Source organism: Symphalangus syndactylus, chromosome 8 (genome assembly GCF_028878055.3).
Source record: "Symphalangus syndactylus isolate Jambi chromosome 8, NHGRI_mSymSyn1-v2.1_pri, whole genome shotgun sequence".
Classification (NCBI taxonomy): Eukaryota; Metazoa; Chordata; class Mammalia; order Primates; family Hylobatidae; genus Symphalangus; species Symphalangus syndactylus.
In genome coordinates this window covers 25,115,356-25,132,345 of record NC_072430.2, presented here as the reverse complement: position 1 = coordinate 25,132,345, position 16,990 = coordinate 25,115,356, and the positions used below count along the sequence as shown (strand labels likewise).

General features: G+C 48.6%; 1 protein-coding gene across 4 annotated transcripts in view; it reads right to left on the bottom strand.

Moving 5' to 3' along the window:
* The window catches only part of FBLN5 (fibulin 5), a 79,374-nt gene that overhangs the window by 14,830 nt on the left and 47,554 nt on the right, over positions 1-16,990 (bottom strand). For all 4 annotated transcript variants that reach the window (XM_055288380.1, XM_055288381.2, XM_055288379.1 and 1 more), the window contains 3 exons: positions 10,787-10,909; positions 7,087-7,203; positions 3,066-3,185 (listed from right to left, as the gene is read on the bottom strand). In XM_055288380.1, the coding sequence (XP_055144355.1) occupies positions 3,066-3,185; positions 7,087-7,203; positions 10,787-10,909 (360 nt within the window). The remainder of the gene's footprint in view (positions 1-3,065; positions 3,186-7,086; positions 7,204-10,786; positions 10,910-16,990) is intronic.

The following is a 16,990-nucleotide window of genomic DNA, read 5'->3' as shown; positions in this document are numbered from 1 at the left end:
CGCAAAAGAAGCTGCCTCTCCACCATCAGATAATCCCGGGTGTTACACGCCTTGTGCCTCTCACATGCCAGAAGGAAAAACTCCTTCCTGTCTCTCTCAGGGGTCCTCAGGTGATGTGTTATCAGCCAGCAGAATTAGGATGCTGATTTGAAAAGTCAAGTGTGCTCAGGTAATATCTGCTTTGGTTGTGCCTCCCCACCTCCCCTGGAAGCCTTATAGAGCCCCGGGTCTCTGGCTCCAGCCCATCATAACTGAGTGTCCTGTTTTATTTCCAAGTTTGTAGATTCCACTCGTACTTTCAGTAGAGTAGTAGTGATGTCTGTTAATCCCTGAGGCTCCCTATATGCCAAGCACTGGGTTAAATGCTTTACATGCCTCCTCTTATTTAATTCTCACCTCAACCCCATATGAAGGAGGTGCTATCACTCTCCATATTTTACAGAAGAAAAACTGAGGCTTACAGAGGTTAGCTAACTTGACCAAGTTCACAGATAACAAGTAAGGAGGAAAGCTGGGACTTGAACCCAGCCTCTAGATCCTACACTTAGAAACACGACACTGTAATGTCTCCCTGAGTAATTGTGCTGAGGGATGAGTGGAGCTGGAGAGCCCTGAGGTTGGGGCAAGCACCCAAGCAGGGTTAGCTCTAGGGCAGATGGAGAGTGTAGCACCCACTCCCAACTCTCACCGGGCAGGGAGGGGCCGTAACAGACCCTACTCGGTTTATCCTGGGGTCTGCAATTCCCAGACTTTGCTTAGGGCTGTGGCTCCACCCTCCAGTGGAAAGCTGAAATACAAGCCCAGTTTCTGGCAGGGAGCACGTATTAGGCCACTTTCACTCCTCCACATGAGAACCCACCATGGTTTCCAGGAACAGCTCAGCTTAGCAAATCCCTGAGAGACAAGGCTAGGAGGGGTCTGGGGCTACACGGAGGGGCCACCCCAGCTGTGATAACACAGTGAGGATAACAGTGCCTGCGGGAAATGGAGAAGTGCAGAAAGGGGTTAAGTAGGAAGGTGCAGAAACAGACTCTCTCCATCACCCTGTTATCCTGGGCCAGTCTGCTCTAGAAACCCTACGTAACCCGGGGTCACACCAAGTCTTCAGGAGGGTGTGCATCATGGAGAACATGGAGGACAAGTTGGCCATTTGGGGCAAAATGAGTCAACTGAAAATCTTGGCCAAATCGGCAGGGATGTAAGCTTCTCAAGAAGCCAAAAGTCTCTTACACCTACACTTAGGGAAGATAAATTAACATGTAATGACTAAAACTCCACTGTGTCCAAAAAAACCTCCTTGAAAGAGAAAAGTCCAGAGTGTTGTGGGGTGGGCAGGAATATTTGTCTCTCAGTGGCCTGCCTACCTTGGATCCTCCCTGGGACATGGGAAGCAGCAGCTTCCAGCCAGCCTGGAACCAGCCTGGAGCTGGGCCACCCTCTGGGCTGCGCCAGCTTATTTAATTTTTGACCACTCTATGGGGGTGGTTGGTTGGTTGGCTGGCTGGTTGATTTTTTTAATAAAGGATGAAACTGAGACTCAGGGAGTGACTTGGTCAAGAAAAATAGTCAATGGCAGAGCTAGAATTTGAACTCAGCTCCTCCAGGGTCACTCTGCTATATGGCCTATGCAGTAGGGCAATAAACATCTGTGGATTAACAGAGCATTCTGGAGAAACAAATCATCTCACCACATAATGTTAGATTTTCCACACTTCTTAGTTCCTTGGCCCCAACTCCCCAAGGAGTGCCATGGAAGGAACTGAAATCTAGGAAGAAAGTGGCTTTTCATGCCTGAGGGTATTTTATTTCTGTTTCTGGGCCTTGTATTTAATCAGCCCAGGGCTCTCTGTAACTTCCTGCTTGTGGCTCTGACTGTCCTGGCCCTAGGAAGAGGTGTTCATTTGTTTCATGGGACTCTGTCCCCAGAACACTTTAGTCGTCAGTGAGACTATCACACAAGTTCCATTCACGACCTGGGTCAGTTCCTGTTACAATAAAACCCGGATTAGGAAATTTTCCATTCTGCAGGACAAAAAGATTTTTCACGCTCTAGTGTATGGCCCACTTATTTTGAAAAGCACAGTGAAGCATTATTAATTTAGACTTTGCTAATTCACAACTGCTGATGATGCCAGAAGTGGCTGAAATGGAGTGTACTTTAATCCAACGTTTACAAAAAACAAGGCAAGAAAGGGAAAGAGAGAGAAAGAAAGAGTTGTGTGTGGCTCTATGTGGGATGCTACCGTGATAAATGTGAGTAAGAGGTGGTCCCTATTCTCAAGGAGTTTACAATCCAATAATATTTTTCTAACTAAGAAAAAAAAATTAACTTTCTAGGGGAAAAAAAGAGGGAGTTAATAAGAAAATTATAATAGAGTCCATAAACTAGCGTGGACAGAAAATCATATTTCCTTGGGCTTGGAAGGAATTTATAAAAGGTCAACTAACCCATGACATCTATGTTCTCACAACAAATTATTACGATTTCATTCATTCAACATTCAATCATTTATCCATTGATTCGAGAACTATTTTTTTGCATGTTCCCTGGGTGCCAGGCCTGGAGTGACGCACTGATTATTTGTAGAGATTTCAGAAGTTCACAGAACATGTGTGCTTCCATACATGATCTCATTCATTCAGTGTTCGCCTCGACCCTTCCCGATAAGATATGCTATTATTCCTGGGTCACTGCCCTCTGTAAGTACTTTCTGTGATATCCCCAAGACTTGAGTCGGTGCTGGGTAAGGACAGACAGCTCTCAAACCAACATGTCAAATCGGGTGACTCCTCTCCCTCGTCAACCCCACCTCTGTCCTAGAAGGTAGCCCCATTGATTTTTGCATCGAGGGTCAGATGACAAGGAAGTTGAGACTCCACCTCACCTTTCAGGAAGTGACTCATCTCTGTTCTGTGTGATTGTGACCCCACTGCCCTGGAGGATGTCCCAAACTGGACATGTGTCCAGGAAATGAGAGGAAACACCTATGAAGGAAGCCCTTGCCCTTCAACCCCTGCCCAGGCCCCAAGTACAGGTGGAAGTTTCCAATGCCAAAGCCCATTACCACTGCAATGAACACCATCTTCCTCAAGTTCATATCCTGGGTCACAGCGGCAGATGAAAGAGCCATAGGTGTTGACGCAGGTTTGCACACAGGGGTTCTCGGTGGCACACTCGTTCACATCTGTGGAAAGCCAAGGCACACTGCTGACTGTCCTCTCAACAGAACAGCCACAATAACTAGGCAGAAAAAGCACCAGCAACAAAATCTACCACCACCAGGAGACCAGAGTTGCAGGTACCAAGGCTCTCCACCCGGGACCTTCAGGAGCATGATCTCAGATCCAAAAGTGTTCACTTAAGGACAGGGGCCTCCATCCACATGTCCCTTCTGGGGTCAAAAGTCAGGCAAGGTGGAAACCATATGTATACACATGATATAAACATATACACATAGTAAGTCTATGCTCCAACGCCCCCCACCAGGAATTTCCAGGCAATACCTGCTCCTTCCATCACCAGTTGCATTCCGTCAGTGAACTCCCCTCACCCTCACTGACTTGGAAGTTTCAGGTTAACAAATAACCATGATGATTCTAATAATATATTTATTATGCATAAATAACTTTGCTCATTAGGAAAGGATCTTGCACTCACTTAATCCTTACAATGAGGGCCAATGCCCCACTTCAGAGGTTAAGTAGGTTAAGGAGAAGACCACCAAGGGACACAAAGAGTAATGGGAAATCCATTATCTTGAGCGTGGTGGTGGTGGTTTCATGTGGGTACACGTATGTCAAAATTAATAAAATCATGGAGCAGTTCATTATACACTGATTATGCATCAATAAGATTGTTTAAGCATTTTTGAAGGACCAGGCACAGTAGCTCATGCCTGTAATCCCAGCACTTCGGGAGGCTGAGGCAGGTGGATTGCTTGAGCCCAGGAGTTTGAGACCAGCCTGGGCAACATAGTGGGACCCTATCTCTTCAAAAAAATTTAAAAATTAGCCAGGTGATGTGGCACATGCCTGAGGTCCCAGCTACCCGGGAAGCTGAGAAGGGAGAATCACTTGAGCCTGGGAGATTGAGGCTGCAGTGAGCTGAGATCATGCTACTGTACTCCAGCCTGGGTGACAGAGTAAGACCCTGTCTCAAAAAAAAATAATAATAAAAAAATAATAATTATAGGCCAGATGCGGTGGCTCACACCTGCAATCCCAGCACTTTGGGAGGGCAAGGCAGGTGGATTACCTGAGGTCAGGCATTCGAGACCTGCCTGACCAACATGGTGAAGTCCCGTCTCTACTAAAAAAATACAAAAAAAATTAGCCAGGCATGGTAACAGGTGCCTGTAATCCCAGCTACTTGGTAGGCTGAGACAAGGGAATCGCTTGAACCCCAGAGGCAGAGGTTGTAGTGAGCTGAGACCATGCCACTGCACTCCAGCCTGGTTGACAGAGCTAGACTTTGTCTCAAAAAAAAAAAAAAAAAATATATATACACACACACACACACACACACACACCACACACACACACACATATACATATAATTGTTTTTAAAGATTGAGAGGTGTACCCAAGTCCACCAGCTAACAAGGACACAATGGGAACTGGAACATGAGTCAGGGGTCTTTCCACAAAAACCAAGATTCATTCTGCACAGCTCATGGTGCGGGGAGGGCAGGGAAGAGCCTCTTTCCCACTGGCATTGGCTGACCCATTGTAAGCACCATCCCACAATGCTCCATACACCAATGGCCAAAGTTCCAGCTGAGAGATTTTCTATCCTCTTCCCAAGTCCAGGTAAACCTCTTAGGCCTCTGAAAAGAGATGTCACTAAAAGCCTTCACGGTGAGCAGACTGAGAGGCTTTTTTTAAAGGGGAGGCTAATCCCATGGCCACAAAGTTCCTGCCTCCTGGCATCTCTGGAGCTCTCAGGGAGAAAACAAATAAATGAACAGCTGTAGAGAGAGAGTCTAGCAAGACACTGGCTCCCACCGGTGCCCGTGGGAGGTTGGGGTTTCCTCACCGGGGACAGGAGGTGGTAAGAAAATGTCCACTGTGCGAAGCCACTGAGTGCAAGTTCAGACAGGACAGTACTGGCAAGTGTTAGGGCTGGTGGCCTCAGCCTCTGGCCAGGCGCTGGCCCCTCGGAGATGAATGAACTCATTCCACCCCCTCACCACTCTCAGCTGCTTCTGAAGAGCAGGGCAACCAAAATGCTTCTGCCCCCCTGGGGTTCTCACTGCCCTTTCCTGCCAGCCCTTTCCAAATGCCCTTCTGAAGCTGCTGAGGGCACACAGGGCCCCACTTCAACCTGTCGGACAAGAAGTCTGGGCCCCTGGTTTTACTCTCAGCTCTGCTACCACTTGGCTGTGTGACTTTGGCCAAGTTGCTTAACCTTTTTGAGCGTTGATTTCCTCCTCAGTGAAGCAGAGCCACAAACACCTGCCTGCTGACCTCACGAGGCTATTTATTATTTAAGTTCAGTGAGATGAACAGACGTGACAATGCTCTGAGCGTGCAAAGCACTCTTCCACACACGAAGAGTCAGGATTACAAAAGCTCACTGGAGTATGCGATGCCTTGTGCTGCCCATGGGCCCTGCGGATGCAGCATCCCAGTGGCCAAGTGCCCATACCCAGGCCTGGGTGCTGGGCCTGCTACTTTATTATGCTGTGGACTTGGCACTGCCCAGTGTATTATCTGCTCTTTGTCACACACCTGTTCCTCAGAGGCCTGAAAGACGCAGGTGCCTTTTGGCTTGGCCATGGCTATGCCTCACGAGGTACTGGGTGCACTGTGCCAGCCTGTGGCTGGCACCTCCAATCCCAGGCCTTGGCACAGAGAAGCCTGCATCTGCGCTAAGCTGCTTATCACAGCAGCAAGGGAGCCAGGCGACCCCTCCTGCTCCAGTGGGAAGGAAGGGCCCTTGTTTATCCGCTTCCTCAACCTCCTGGCCTGGCGTCTACTCTCGGAAGAAAATGACCTCTTTTGGCATGAGGAACACAGTCCAGACTTCTTGGAACAATTAGCAGAACAAGCTTTGGAGGAGAGACTTAGAAAGAATCCAGGACCAAACTCTTTAACACTGATGCCTTCCTATTTACCGATGATTTAGATACAATTAAAGTAAAGGAGACCTAATATCCTCCAAACTCGATGGCCAGGAGCCTGCCAGCCAGAACTCCAAGGGTGAATGAAACAAGGAAACGGGCCCTGCAAAGCCTGAGGTCTCCAGACAAAGACCTCATTCTGTGTCTGCAGCACTGCCTCCAACTCCAACCGGGCCAAGCAGCTGCCAGGGGCTGGAGGCCTGGGCCGGGAGCTGGAAGTTGAGGGGGAAGTCGGGGGCCAAGGCAGGATTTGTGCTAATTCCTTGGGTCTTAAGTCCCCCATTCACTTCCTGAGCAGAAGAAACTTTCAGATGGAAACCACAATAGGCATGCAACTTGTTTTTCTTACTTATCAGTATTTCAAATGATCATGTGAAAACCAGAAAATGCCTTTGTTTCAGTCTGGTTTTGTGGGGGCATGCTGAGTAGCAGGAGACAGTACCACCACCACCAGACCCTTTGCTAAGGAACAGGCCATCCTGGCACAGGTTGGAGGGAAAAGTATAGCAAGAGTTCTCAGAATTGCCCACGACACCCCTGCCTAGCATGGATGTGTCTATTTTATGATTCATGAAGGGTCAGGGACCCTGACCAACCCTCCTCAGGCCTCAGGAACTGAACTTAGGCTATAGGACATGCAACCAAATTTCTGATTAGGCAAGAAAGCCAGCAAGGCTACTTCTGGGTAGCAGACACAGAAAAGAAGTGAATCCGTGAAACTACACTCCCAGCCAGTGGAGGATTGAGGTCCTACCCTCGGCCATATTCAGAGCACTTTTTGAGATGCTTCACATAGCGAGGTTCAGGTCTTGGCTTTCTGTAGTAATGGGGATGGGTGGGCAGTGACAAGGAACGGGAATATACTGTAGCAGCAGTGTTTCCCACAAACATAAGCTGCCAGGCGCTGAAGAAGGCTGCAGCTAGTGTCTCATATCATGTCCAAGTTATCACGCATGTCACATACCTTGGCAAGACCTTCCATCCTCATTGAGGGTAAAACCAGGGTTGCATGTACAAGAATAGGATCCAGGAACATTCGCACAGAGCTGCTGGCAGTAACCATAGCGACATTCATCAATGTCTGGAAACAGAAATGCAAGCAAAGTGAGACAGGTCTCCTCACTCAATGATGCCCCCACTAGCGTGGCATGATTGCCTTGCTCTTCCCAAACAGGATCATGAACGGAACAGGAGCCAAGAAAGTGCCTACTGAGTGTCACGGATGGTGATGCTGTCTCGATTACAATGCTCAATCTCCCCACCATCTTTCCCCTCCTCGACCCATCTCAGTCCCATAAATACCTGAACCCATCCTAAAAGTTGCAGAAGAAATTTCTGCTTTGAGCGGGATGTTGGGCAAAACGAGCTCTCCAGTTTTACCCAGCTCTAAGATTCAACACTAAGGTTTATCCAAGATGGACTCTCCAATTTTTCCCAGCTCTAAGATTTAAGATTACCCAGCTCTTAAGATTTATCCAATGTTAAGATTCAACTCGAAGATTCCATGTAGAGGCTCCACTGCCCGGGATTCTTCTTAACACGTAAGAAGAATCCATAGCATCACTCCAGTAGGCTCCTTGCCAGCTGCATGAACAATGAATATGTCCAGCTGTCAGGAACAAGAGCCAGTTAGGCCAGGACGAGCTGGGCAGCATGACCCTGGAGACCCATGAATCCAGTAACATGAGGGCGCTGGAATTCACCCTGAATCTCCTCCTTGCACCAGAGTGAACATAAAACTCTGGATAAACACACCTCTTCCAAGCCACAGCTGGCCTTGCCAGGGAAAGTGGCAGCACTGTGGGTGAATGGATCCTTTGAGCAGAGCTGGGCAATGTGACCTCCCTGTAATATGTATCCATCAATGGGGAGCCTGATGTCATTGGGAAAGCACTTCTCAACACCCCAAGCTGATGTGATAATGGGCTGGAGAATTCAGTCCTGTGGGGTAAGGGTAGTGAATGAAATCACCAGCCTCCTGGCAGAGTCCGAGATGGCACCAATACAGGTTCCTGCTGTGACCAGTTGATCTGACTGTAGCTGGAACTGGTCCTTATCCCCACCTCCCCCAATCTAACCAGGTTTCCTCCCTGGTCCCCCCATTCCTTTGGAACCAGGGGCCATCCAGGACTCTGGAGGCCAGCTTAGAGCCTCAGTCCTTGTGCCTGGTTTCTACCTACTGCCAGGAAGGACTCCACCTCCCAGATCCATCTTGATCCCTTCCCTATTGTTCAGCCCTTCTCAGATTCTGTGCCCTGTCCTGTGATTCTGTTTTGTCGGTAAGTCCCGGCTACTTCTAACCTGGCCCATTGCACTGCCCCTGAGTGCAGGGCAGCTCTTGCACAGAGGCCCATTGGCTGGCCCTGACTTCTTCCCAGAGTGCAGTTGGGCACATCACCAAGGCCAGGCAGGCAGCAGGCGCTGGAGAGGGTACCCTTCACTAGGGGCACCTTGGAAAAAAGGCAGCCCCCGACCCCTCATTTTTCTGCAAAAGCAGCATCTCCAGTGGTACACAGAACAGATAGTGTGTGGCTATGGAACTTGCATTTTGAAAGGGAAAGGCGAGTTTAGCCAGGGGAGGGCAGGAGTTCAGCCATAATTAGGGGAAGTCTTCCTTTCAGATGTGAATATGAGTGGCTGGGCCACATGGTACCATGCTAGGCATCCATGAGCATCCTTCCCACAGCTCCGTGCTGCCAGGAAGAGAACAACCCTCCCAGGCAGAGGAATGTCCGAGTTGCTGGCACCCCTCACAACAGAGGGTTTCTGTAACAGGGCTGGTATATCCCGGTCTCCCCCTACCACTCCAGCGCCCCTTGTGGTGGGAAAGAAAAACTAGACTGAGACACAGGAGACTTGGAAGTTAGACCCAACTCACTTTCACTTTGTCTAAAATGTTCCTTCTCTTTGAGTCTCAGTCTGCGATGCTATAAAAGTTGGATGACATAATATTCAACATCCTTTCCAGCTCTGAAATTCGACATATTAAGTTCCTGTACAAATAACTCTCTCTCACTGATCTGCTTATGTTCAAATAAGTAGCATCAAATTTTCCATGATAGCAGAGGTTGGTTTGAATGCACAGCGACTGTCATATTCACAGACACCCGCGTGCAAGCCTGGAAAGGAGAATCTAGCCCATCTAGGCCTCAAGGATGCTTCGGACAGGGCTTGAGGGCAGACCCACTCAGCCTCAATCAAGAAACTTGGAAAGAGGTAGCTTTTCTTTGTTTCCATGATTTTGTTTGGATCTGTTTCTCAGCTCCTCCAGGACTGACTTTCAGGCAACAGAATGGTGTCTTAGAGAATTTAAACTGGCAGGGCCTTTTCTAGAAAACACAGCATAGAAATCACACCCTAGAATTAGAAATTGAAGCAACAGCTACAGTTTGCTATGAATTCACTCACTTGGCTAAACCCAAAACTAGAGGGGAAGAAAGGAAAATAACCCTCCAGTAAAATAAACAGAAAGATCAGACAGCAGATGCCAACTGCAAAGGCAGTTCTCAACTGGTGATGACTGACTCTTCAGGAGTAAAAGGGAAGGCCATGGCCGGTGGGGTGGGTGTGGTCGTCGGGGGGGAAGGGCAAAGACAGGGTGTTGAAAGGAACTGATGTAAGATCAGGATCTACTGATCCACATTCAAGACTTGCCACATTTCTGTGACTAAGCGAAAGTGTTCCCTTCTCTTAGCATTATTTCTAACTAAAGCAAAATCATCCTCACCTCTCTTACTTCCTGGCCTGGATATAAACTTCGTGAAGACAGGAACAAAGTCAAGGTAAAATCAAATTTAAAAAATACATCCAAAACTATAGCCCTTAAAAAATATATTTGAGGCTGGGCATGGTGGCTCACGCTTGTAATCTCAGCACTTTGGGAGGCTGAGGCAGGCAGATCACTTTAGCCCAGGAGTTCGAGACCAGCCTGGCCAACATGGCAAAACCCTGTTTCTACAAAAAATACAAATGTTAGCTGTGTATGGTGGCACACACCTGTAATGCCAGCTACTCAGGAGGCTGAGGCAGGAGAATCACTTGAACCCAGGAGGTGGAGATTGCAGTGAGTCAAGATCGTGCCACTGCACTCCAGCCTGAGCAACAAAAAACAAACAAAAAAACAAAACAAACAAACGAAAAAACAGAAAAAAACATTCAAGGCCGTGTGTGGTGGCTCACGCCTGTAATCTCAGCACTTTTGAGGCGGGCAGATGACTTGAGCCCAGGAGTTCAAGACCAGCCTGGCCAACATGGCGAAAGCCCTATTTGTACAAAAAATACAAAAATTATCTGGGTGTGGTGGCACATGCCTATGATCCTAGCTACTCAGGAGGCTGAGGCAGGAGAATCACTTGAACCCAGGAGGCAGAGGTTGCAGTGAGCCAAAATTGTGCCATTGCACTCCAGCCTGGGTGACAGAGTGAGACTATGTCTCAGAAATAAGTAAATACATTCAAAAACTATAATGATGACAAGATGGTGATGATGGCAATTGATTTTCAAGGGTGGTTACACATGTGAGTTCAATAGCCTTCCACCCCTCCCGCCCTCCTGGGCAAAGGAAAGCTTACTACACTCAGGAAGCCAGCTATGCCCATACCTCAAAATGCCCCTGGCAACCGTTAACTTCCAAGAGTCCCTGTGACCCCCCAGAGAGCTGTTACCTAAGCATTGGCCTTCCAGAAGCCAATATCCGTCGGTGCAGGAGCAGGTGTACCCGCCTTCAGTGTTGATGCAGATCTGGGTGGGGTTGCACTGGTGGGAATCTGTTGCACACTCGTCCACATCTGTAACACAGACATCGTCCAAAGAATGTCACTCACATCCATCTAGAGCCCTGGAGCCACCAGGGGTGCCAGTGGCTTGCTTGTCTTGGCTGGGAGGCAGTTGATAAGGTCACTAGGTTACACCCAAGGAGGTGGCAGCACCTCCCTGATGGGCACCTCTAGGAGACACTGACCTCTACTGAAGGCTGAGCTAGTCTGCTCACCAGAAATCCACAAAGGGAAATGGCCAAGAAGGGAACCCTTATCCTCAGGCATCCTTCTGCCATCCTATGCCATTGCTCTCTGAAGGTGCACCAGCTTGACAATAACCATTACTTGATTTAGAAAGCCGTTTTGTATTAGGCTTATTCATTCATATGTTAAACAGGGGCCTGCTGCGTACCCACTGTGTGCACAGTACTATGATAAACACCACTGAGAACAAAACAGAAGTGAAGGAAATGTCTGCAGCCAGGCACTGTGGCTCACGCCTGTGATCCTAGCACTGTGGGAGGCTCACGCCTGTGATCCCAGCACTGTGGGAGGCTCACGCCTGTGATCCCAGCACTGTGGGAGGCTCACGCCTGTGATCCCAGCACTGTGGGAGGCTCACGCCTGTGATCCCAGCACTGTGGGAGGCTGAGATGGGTGGATCACCTGAGCTCAGGAGTTCAAGACAAGCTCAGGCAACATGGTGAAACCCTGTCTCTACTAAAAATTAAAAAATTAGCCGGGCCTGGTGGCATGCACCTGTAGTCCCAGCTACTTGGGAGACCGAGCTGGGAGGATCGCTTGAGCCCAGGAGGTGGAGGTTTGCAGTGAGCCGAGATGGCACAACTGCACTCCAACCTGGGAGACAGAGTGAGACCCTGTCTCAAAAAAAGAAAAAAAAAAAAAGTTCCCTGCCAACAGAAGCTGGCAGTCTAGTTGCTTAATGGTATTCACCCATGAAAATCTTTCGGTCTGAAGCTCTCCCGTCTTCGCTCCACTCCAGAGTTCCTGGGGCTAATCTCTGTCTGTCCTCTGCTCAGACAAGTCTCTGTATGCTGCTCTAGAGCCCACTGCCATCTGTCTGGTGGCATGAAGACACTTATATCCACCTCGGTCCCTTCTTAACTTAGAGCTTCAGAGCACAGATATCGAGCCATATTCATGGCCATTCCCGAGCCATCTGGTGCGGAGAGTCAGTGCTCAAAACTGTTTGTTGAAACTGAAACCTCCTCCTCCCCTTTCTCCTCTGCACCGCACTTTAGGGGAGAGCGCCCAAGATCCTGAAATGGGCCTCCCGATGCCACACTCTCACTTTGACCTAAAGGAAGAGACTTTTCATTAAATATTAATTGACTCCACAAGGATCCACGGTGCCTCCTGGATCTGCCTGGTCCAAAGGACCCCAACACCTTTTCTCCTCGTCAGCCCCGCCTTCGCCTGCACCTTGGTGGGTCACCTTCCCTCCCCTCTTCATTCCTGCATCAGGGTTAGCTCATCTACACCTTTTTTCCACCTTCACCGAATGGACCATCGTGCAGTCAGAAGTAACACTGAAAGCCGCAATTCACTGAGCCTGTGTTATGTGCCTGACACCTACCTTGTCACTTGTATTTACTCTCACATCACCCTGCGAGGTGGGCTCACAATCCCCATTTTACAGATGGGAAAACTGAGTGGAAAGAGCTAATAAGCGCCAAGCCAAGAGCTGAGTCCAGGCCTCCCTGCCTGCCTGACTCTAAGTCTACTCCGTGCAGGTCTGACAGAGGTCACACCACCCAGGACCAAGAAGATTCAGGGGGGAGCTGGCAGACTGGGCTGAGGGAGGGCTGAGCTTTTGTTGCTTTTTACTGACCCCACTCCCACGCTGTCTGCCTCCTGACACTGCAGATTGCAGACTTGATCATCATCCATTCAGTTGGCTTCTTTGAATACGTATGGTGGGGATGGGGGTGTCTAAGACGCAAAAGTGTAAGCTCCTTGAGGACAAGGGCCTCGTGTAGCACGGGGCTTTGTGCGCTTCAGTAAAACATTCAACTGGGTGAGCAGTGGTCCCTCGGGTTCAGGTGATATGGCCACAAATCCACCATCAACGCTGATCAGTCCCCACCCTACCCCAAAATGACAGCTGTCTGGGAATCCTATGGAAGTGGCTTTCCCTCCTCTAAACATGAACAACCTCCAAGAACCTGGTGCCAAGATGACGGCAGCCTCCACTCCACCCTGATGTCGAGCATGTATAGCCTCAGTGGCAAAGACCCAGCCCTGTTCTCAGCTGCAAGGACTCCAGCCTCCCGGTTGCCTCCCTTCCATCCAGCTCTACCCACCAAGCATAGCCTCCTAGGGGAGCTGGTGAATAATGCTTGGCCAGAAGCTGCTCCTGCTCAAATCCACAGTGAAGTCTATGACAATAAATAGTGCTACTATCGGCTGGTGCGTATTTACATTTTCCCAGCAGGGAGTGATGGATGGCAATTGTGTCCTGGGAACAACACTGCCTTAGGAATTTCTGTTCTTTTTCCTGCCTTGGGGGGAATGAAGGGTGAGGGTGACCAACACAGGAGAAGAATCACTGGAGAGGCTTGGTGGCAGCAAGTTCCCAAGCCTCTGTGCTTGCGTAATTTGCATCCCACACAATGTGCCTGCCAAGTCCTACAGAGAGAAACCAGACGCATGCCAGCAGGCCAGGCTGGACTCAGAAGGGCACAAAGGACCCCATCATGGGCATGTGTGCAAAGTATTCAGGCCGAGAATCAAAATCTTTGAAGTTCACTCTTTTAAAAACTCCAGCACTTTTACTGAACTAAAGAATTAACTCAGCCAGGCGCAGTGGCTCATGCCTGCAATCCCAGCATTTTGGGAGGCCAAGGTGGGCAGATTGCTTGAGTCCAGGAGTTTGAGACCAGCCCGGGCAACATGGCAAAACCCTGTTTCTACTAAAAATACAAAAAGTTAATCGGGTGTGGTGGCGCACACCTGTAGTCCCAACTACTAAGGAAGCTGAGGTGGGAGGATCACCTGAGCCCAGGAAGTTGAGCCTACAGTGAGCCGAGATTGCACCACTGACCTCCAGCCTAGGCAACACAGCAAGACCCCATCTCAAAAAAAAAAAAAAGAATTAACTCAGTTATACAACAATTTTGTTTATACAGATTTTAAAATTAAAGTTTTAACTTTCACTAACTTGTTCAATGAACTGTCAATGGGAAACTATATTTTGAGAAGTCAATAAGTCCCTGAAGTTTTCTTGGGGGGGAGTCTCTCATCCTTATAGCCTCAAAACACACCTGGGGTAATGCTGTGTCCCTGGTAAATGTTCAATAACTATTGAATGAATGAACCTATGAACGGCAAACATCAATCCCTTGCAGCCCCCAGAAAGGTTTTTCCAGCCAACTAGCTGACAGGCCCATTTGGGTGTGTGTACTTTAAAAACAGCCACCACCATGCCAACCACTGTCAGCTTCGCACCTGATGGAGCTGAAACTGGAAGCGTTCACACAGTGGGCTTCCTCTGGGGGAGGCTGAAAGACTCATCACACGTTCCAGCTCACAGCAGAACTTCTTAGATTAAATACATTTGACTTAAATCACAGAAGGAAAAATACATTGAATCACTCCAAGGACATTCTTTGGCAGGGCCTCCCTTTCTGCATCAGTGGAAAAGTACAAGCTATGACAACCTGAGCAAGTGTCAGTATCCTCATGTGAAAACAGGGTCTGCTTTCCTTTCCTGCGCAGTAGTCAGGAAGAGTCCCCTAAGACAAAAGAATGCTGGGTGCATTCAATCCTTTATTCATTCACTTGCTCGCTCATTCATTCATTCATTCATTTTTTTTTTTTTTTTTGAGACAGAATCTCACTCTGTCGCCCCAGCTGGACTGCAGTGGCGCGATCTCGGCTCACTGCAAGCTCTGCCTCCCGGGTTCACACCATTCTCCTGCCTCAGCCTCCCGAGTAGCTGAGACTACAGGTGCCTGCCACCACGCCTGGCTAATTTTTTTGTATTTTTAGTAGAGACGGGGTTTCACCGTGTTAGCCAGGATGGTCTCAATCTCCTGACCTTGTGATCTGCCCACCTCGGCCTCCCAAAGTGCTGGGATTACAGGCATGAGCCACCGTGCCTGGCCCCCATTCATTCATTCTTTATGCTCTACAGTGGCTGTGTGTGTGTGTGTGTGTGTGTATGTGTCCTCCCCAGCCTCCAGGACCTTTGGAAGAGCTGTCATCGAGCATATTCCCTCCCGCTGTATGGTACCAGAAGCAGACTTTACTGAGAGTCCTCTCATCTCCCTGCTCCCTCCTGGGTGCTGTCACCCCAGTCAGGTGCCTGGGCACTTGGAGGATTCTGCCACAGCAACTGTGGCTTGGCTCTCCCCAGGTGAGGCAATGTCTATCTGCTGCCCAGATGACCAGCACCCTGGCAACTGGAGGAAAGCGCTCACCAACTCTCCCAGAACCTGGAAAGGGCCAGCACTGCCCCTGCCAGGAAGAAGTCGTCATCTGCATCAAGCAGCACAGCTCTGCTGATCTTGCAGTCTCACCTGCACTGGCACCTCTCCCTTGAGACATCCACAGAGTGGCCTTCTCAACCTGAAACAACTGCTCACTTAGGAAAGTCATCAAAACCCATCAATATCACCTCCTCAATGCCTTCCAAGGAGGCCATAGACAGAAAGGGCTTTCAGGCCCCAGGACAGTGGCCTACATATTTGGGAAGCTCTTTTAGGATTTCATACCCTTAGCTATGTCGCACATTCCCCAGCCAGACAGTAAGCTTCATGTGGGCAGATATGCAAGGACAAGGGGAATAAAGGCATGTCCCTCAGGCTGGTGTGTTTTAAAGGAGTAAAAGAATATCCTTCAAGTACAGAAAAGATCTTACAAAAGCACCAGATGAAGAAACTGGCCTCAACACATCAAAATACAACAGTCCAACAATCTCGGGGACGACAACATGAACAGAACCTTCCATTCTGACTCATGGACAGCACAGGAAGGGGCCACAGCCCACACATCTGCTGACTGTTCTAGACCTTGGAGCAGGACTCTGCAGAGGAAGCCAGTGGTGATTGGCACTCCTCTCCTTCACTATATGGAGTTCTCAGACAGCTTCGTGGGTATTACATTGTTGATTTATGCCCATTTTATGTCCTCCCCTTGGGAGTGGGCTGGTTCTCAGAAAACATCACACAACCCACTTTTCTGTCCCATATAAACGTAATGGTTCCAAGTACGATCTTAGTATTAACTCACAGATTATTAAATAAAATCTCTATAGGCAGTTATAACAGACTTAATATATCACATTAAATATGCATAAATATGTTCAAATATAAATAACATGCATATGTATGACAGCTATTTGTTATATTTGAATGCACATATTATATATATACGTGTTTACAGTTCAGCATTTATTCCTGAAAGTTGAAAGTACTTTGTTTTCATAACACAAATTCTAACAGAAATAAAATGTCCTTTAAAAACTGTACAAAACAAAACAAAACACTAATGGTTCCCCATGCCCATAGGGAGAACATTTTCTAGGTCATTCTCCAAGCACCAAAGTTTAAAAGAAAAATACACCAAAGGGCTGAGAACTCCTCAGAAAAGACTAGCAGGTAAAAGAATAAGAACTTTGGGAGCAGACAGAGCTGGGTGTGAATCCAGGCTCCCACATTTGATAACTAAATAAGGCAGGGCAATTTACTGGATCCTTGGGTGTTCTGCAACAGGGCTGATGTAGCCTGCCTCGTAGGTAGATGTGAGAGTTCATGAATTAAGAGGAGCACAGGTGCCAGCCTGACTGCCTGGCACATAGCTCCCTTCCCCGGGGAGGTGCTGTTTCTGACAGCTGTGGAAGATAGAAGAAGCTTGGTCTCTGCCTCCTGCAGACGCAGTTCTAGAATTCACTAAAGACACCAGGATGACAGCCCAGGGGTTTCATGGGCTATAAGCACGGTTAGTTCTGTGATTCAACCACAGCCAAAGCCAGGGACTTCTCTCCCTTGAGCCCCAGGCACATGGCAGGGCATCTGGACAAGAGGTAAGGAAAGCCAGGGTACATTCCTTCATGGAGTCTCCATCTCCACCTCTGCACCCAGGCATCTC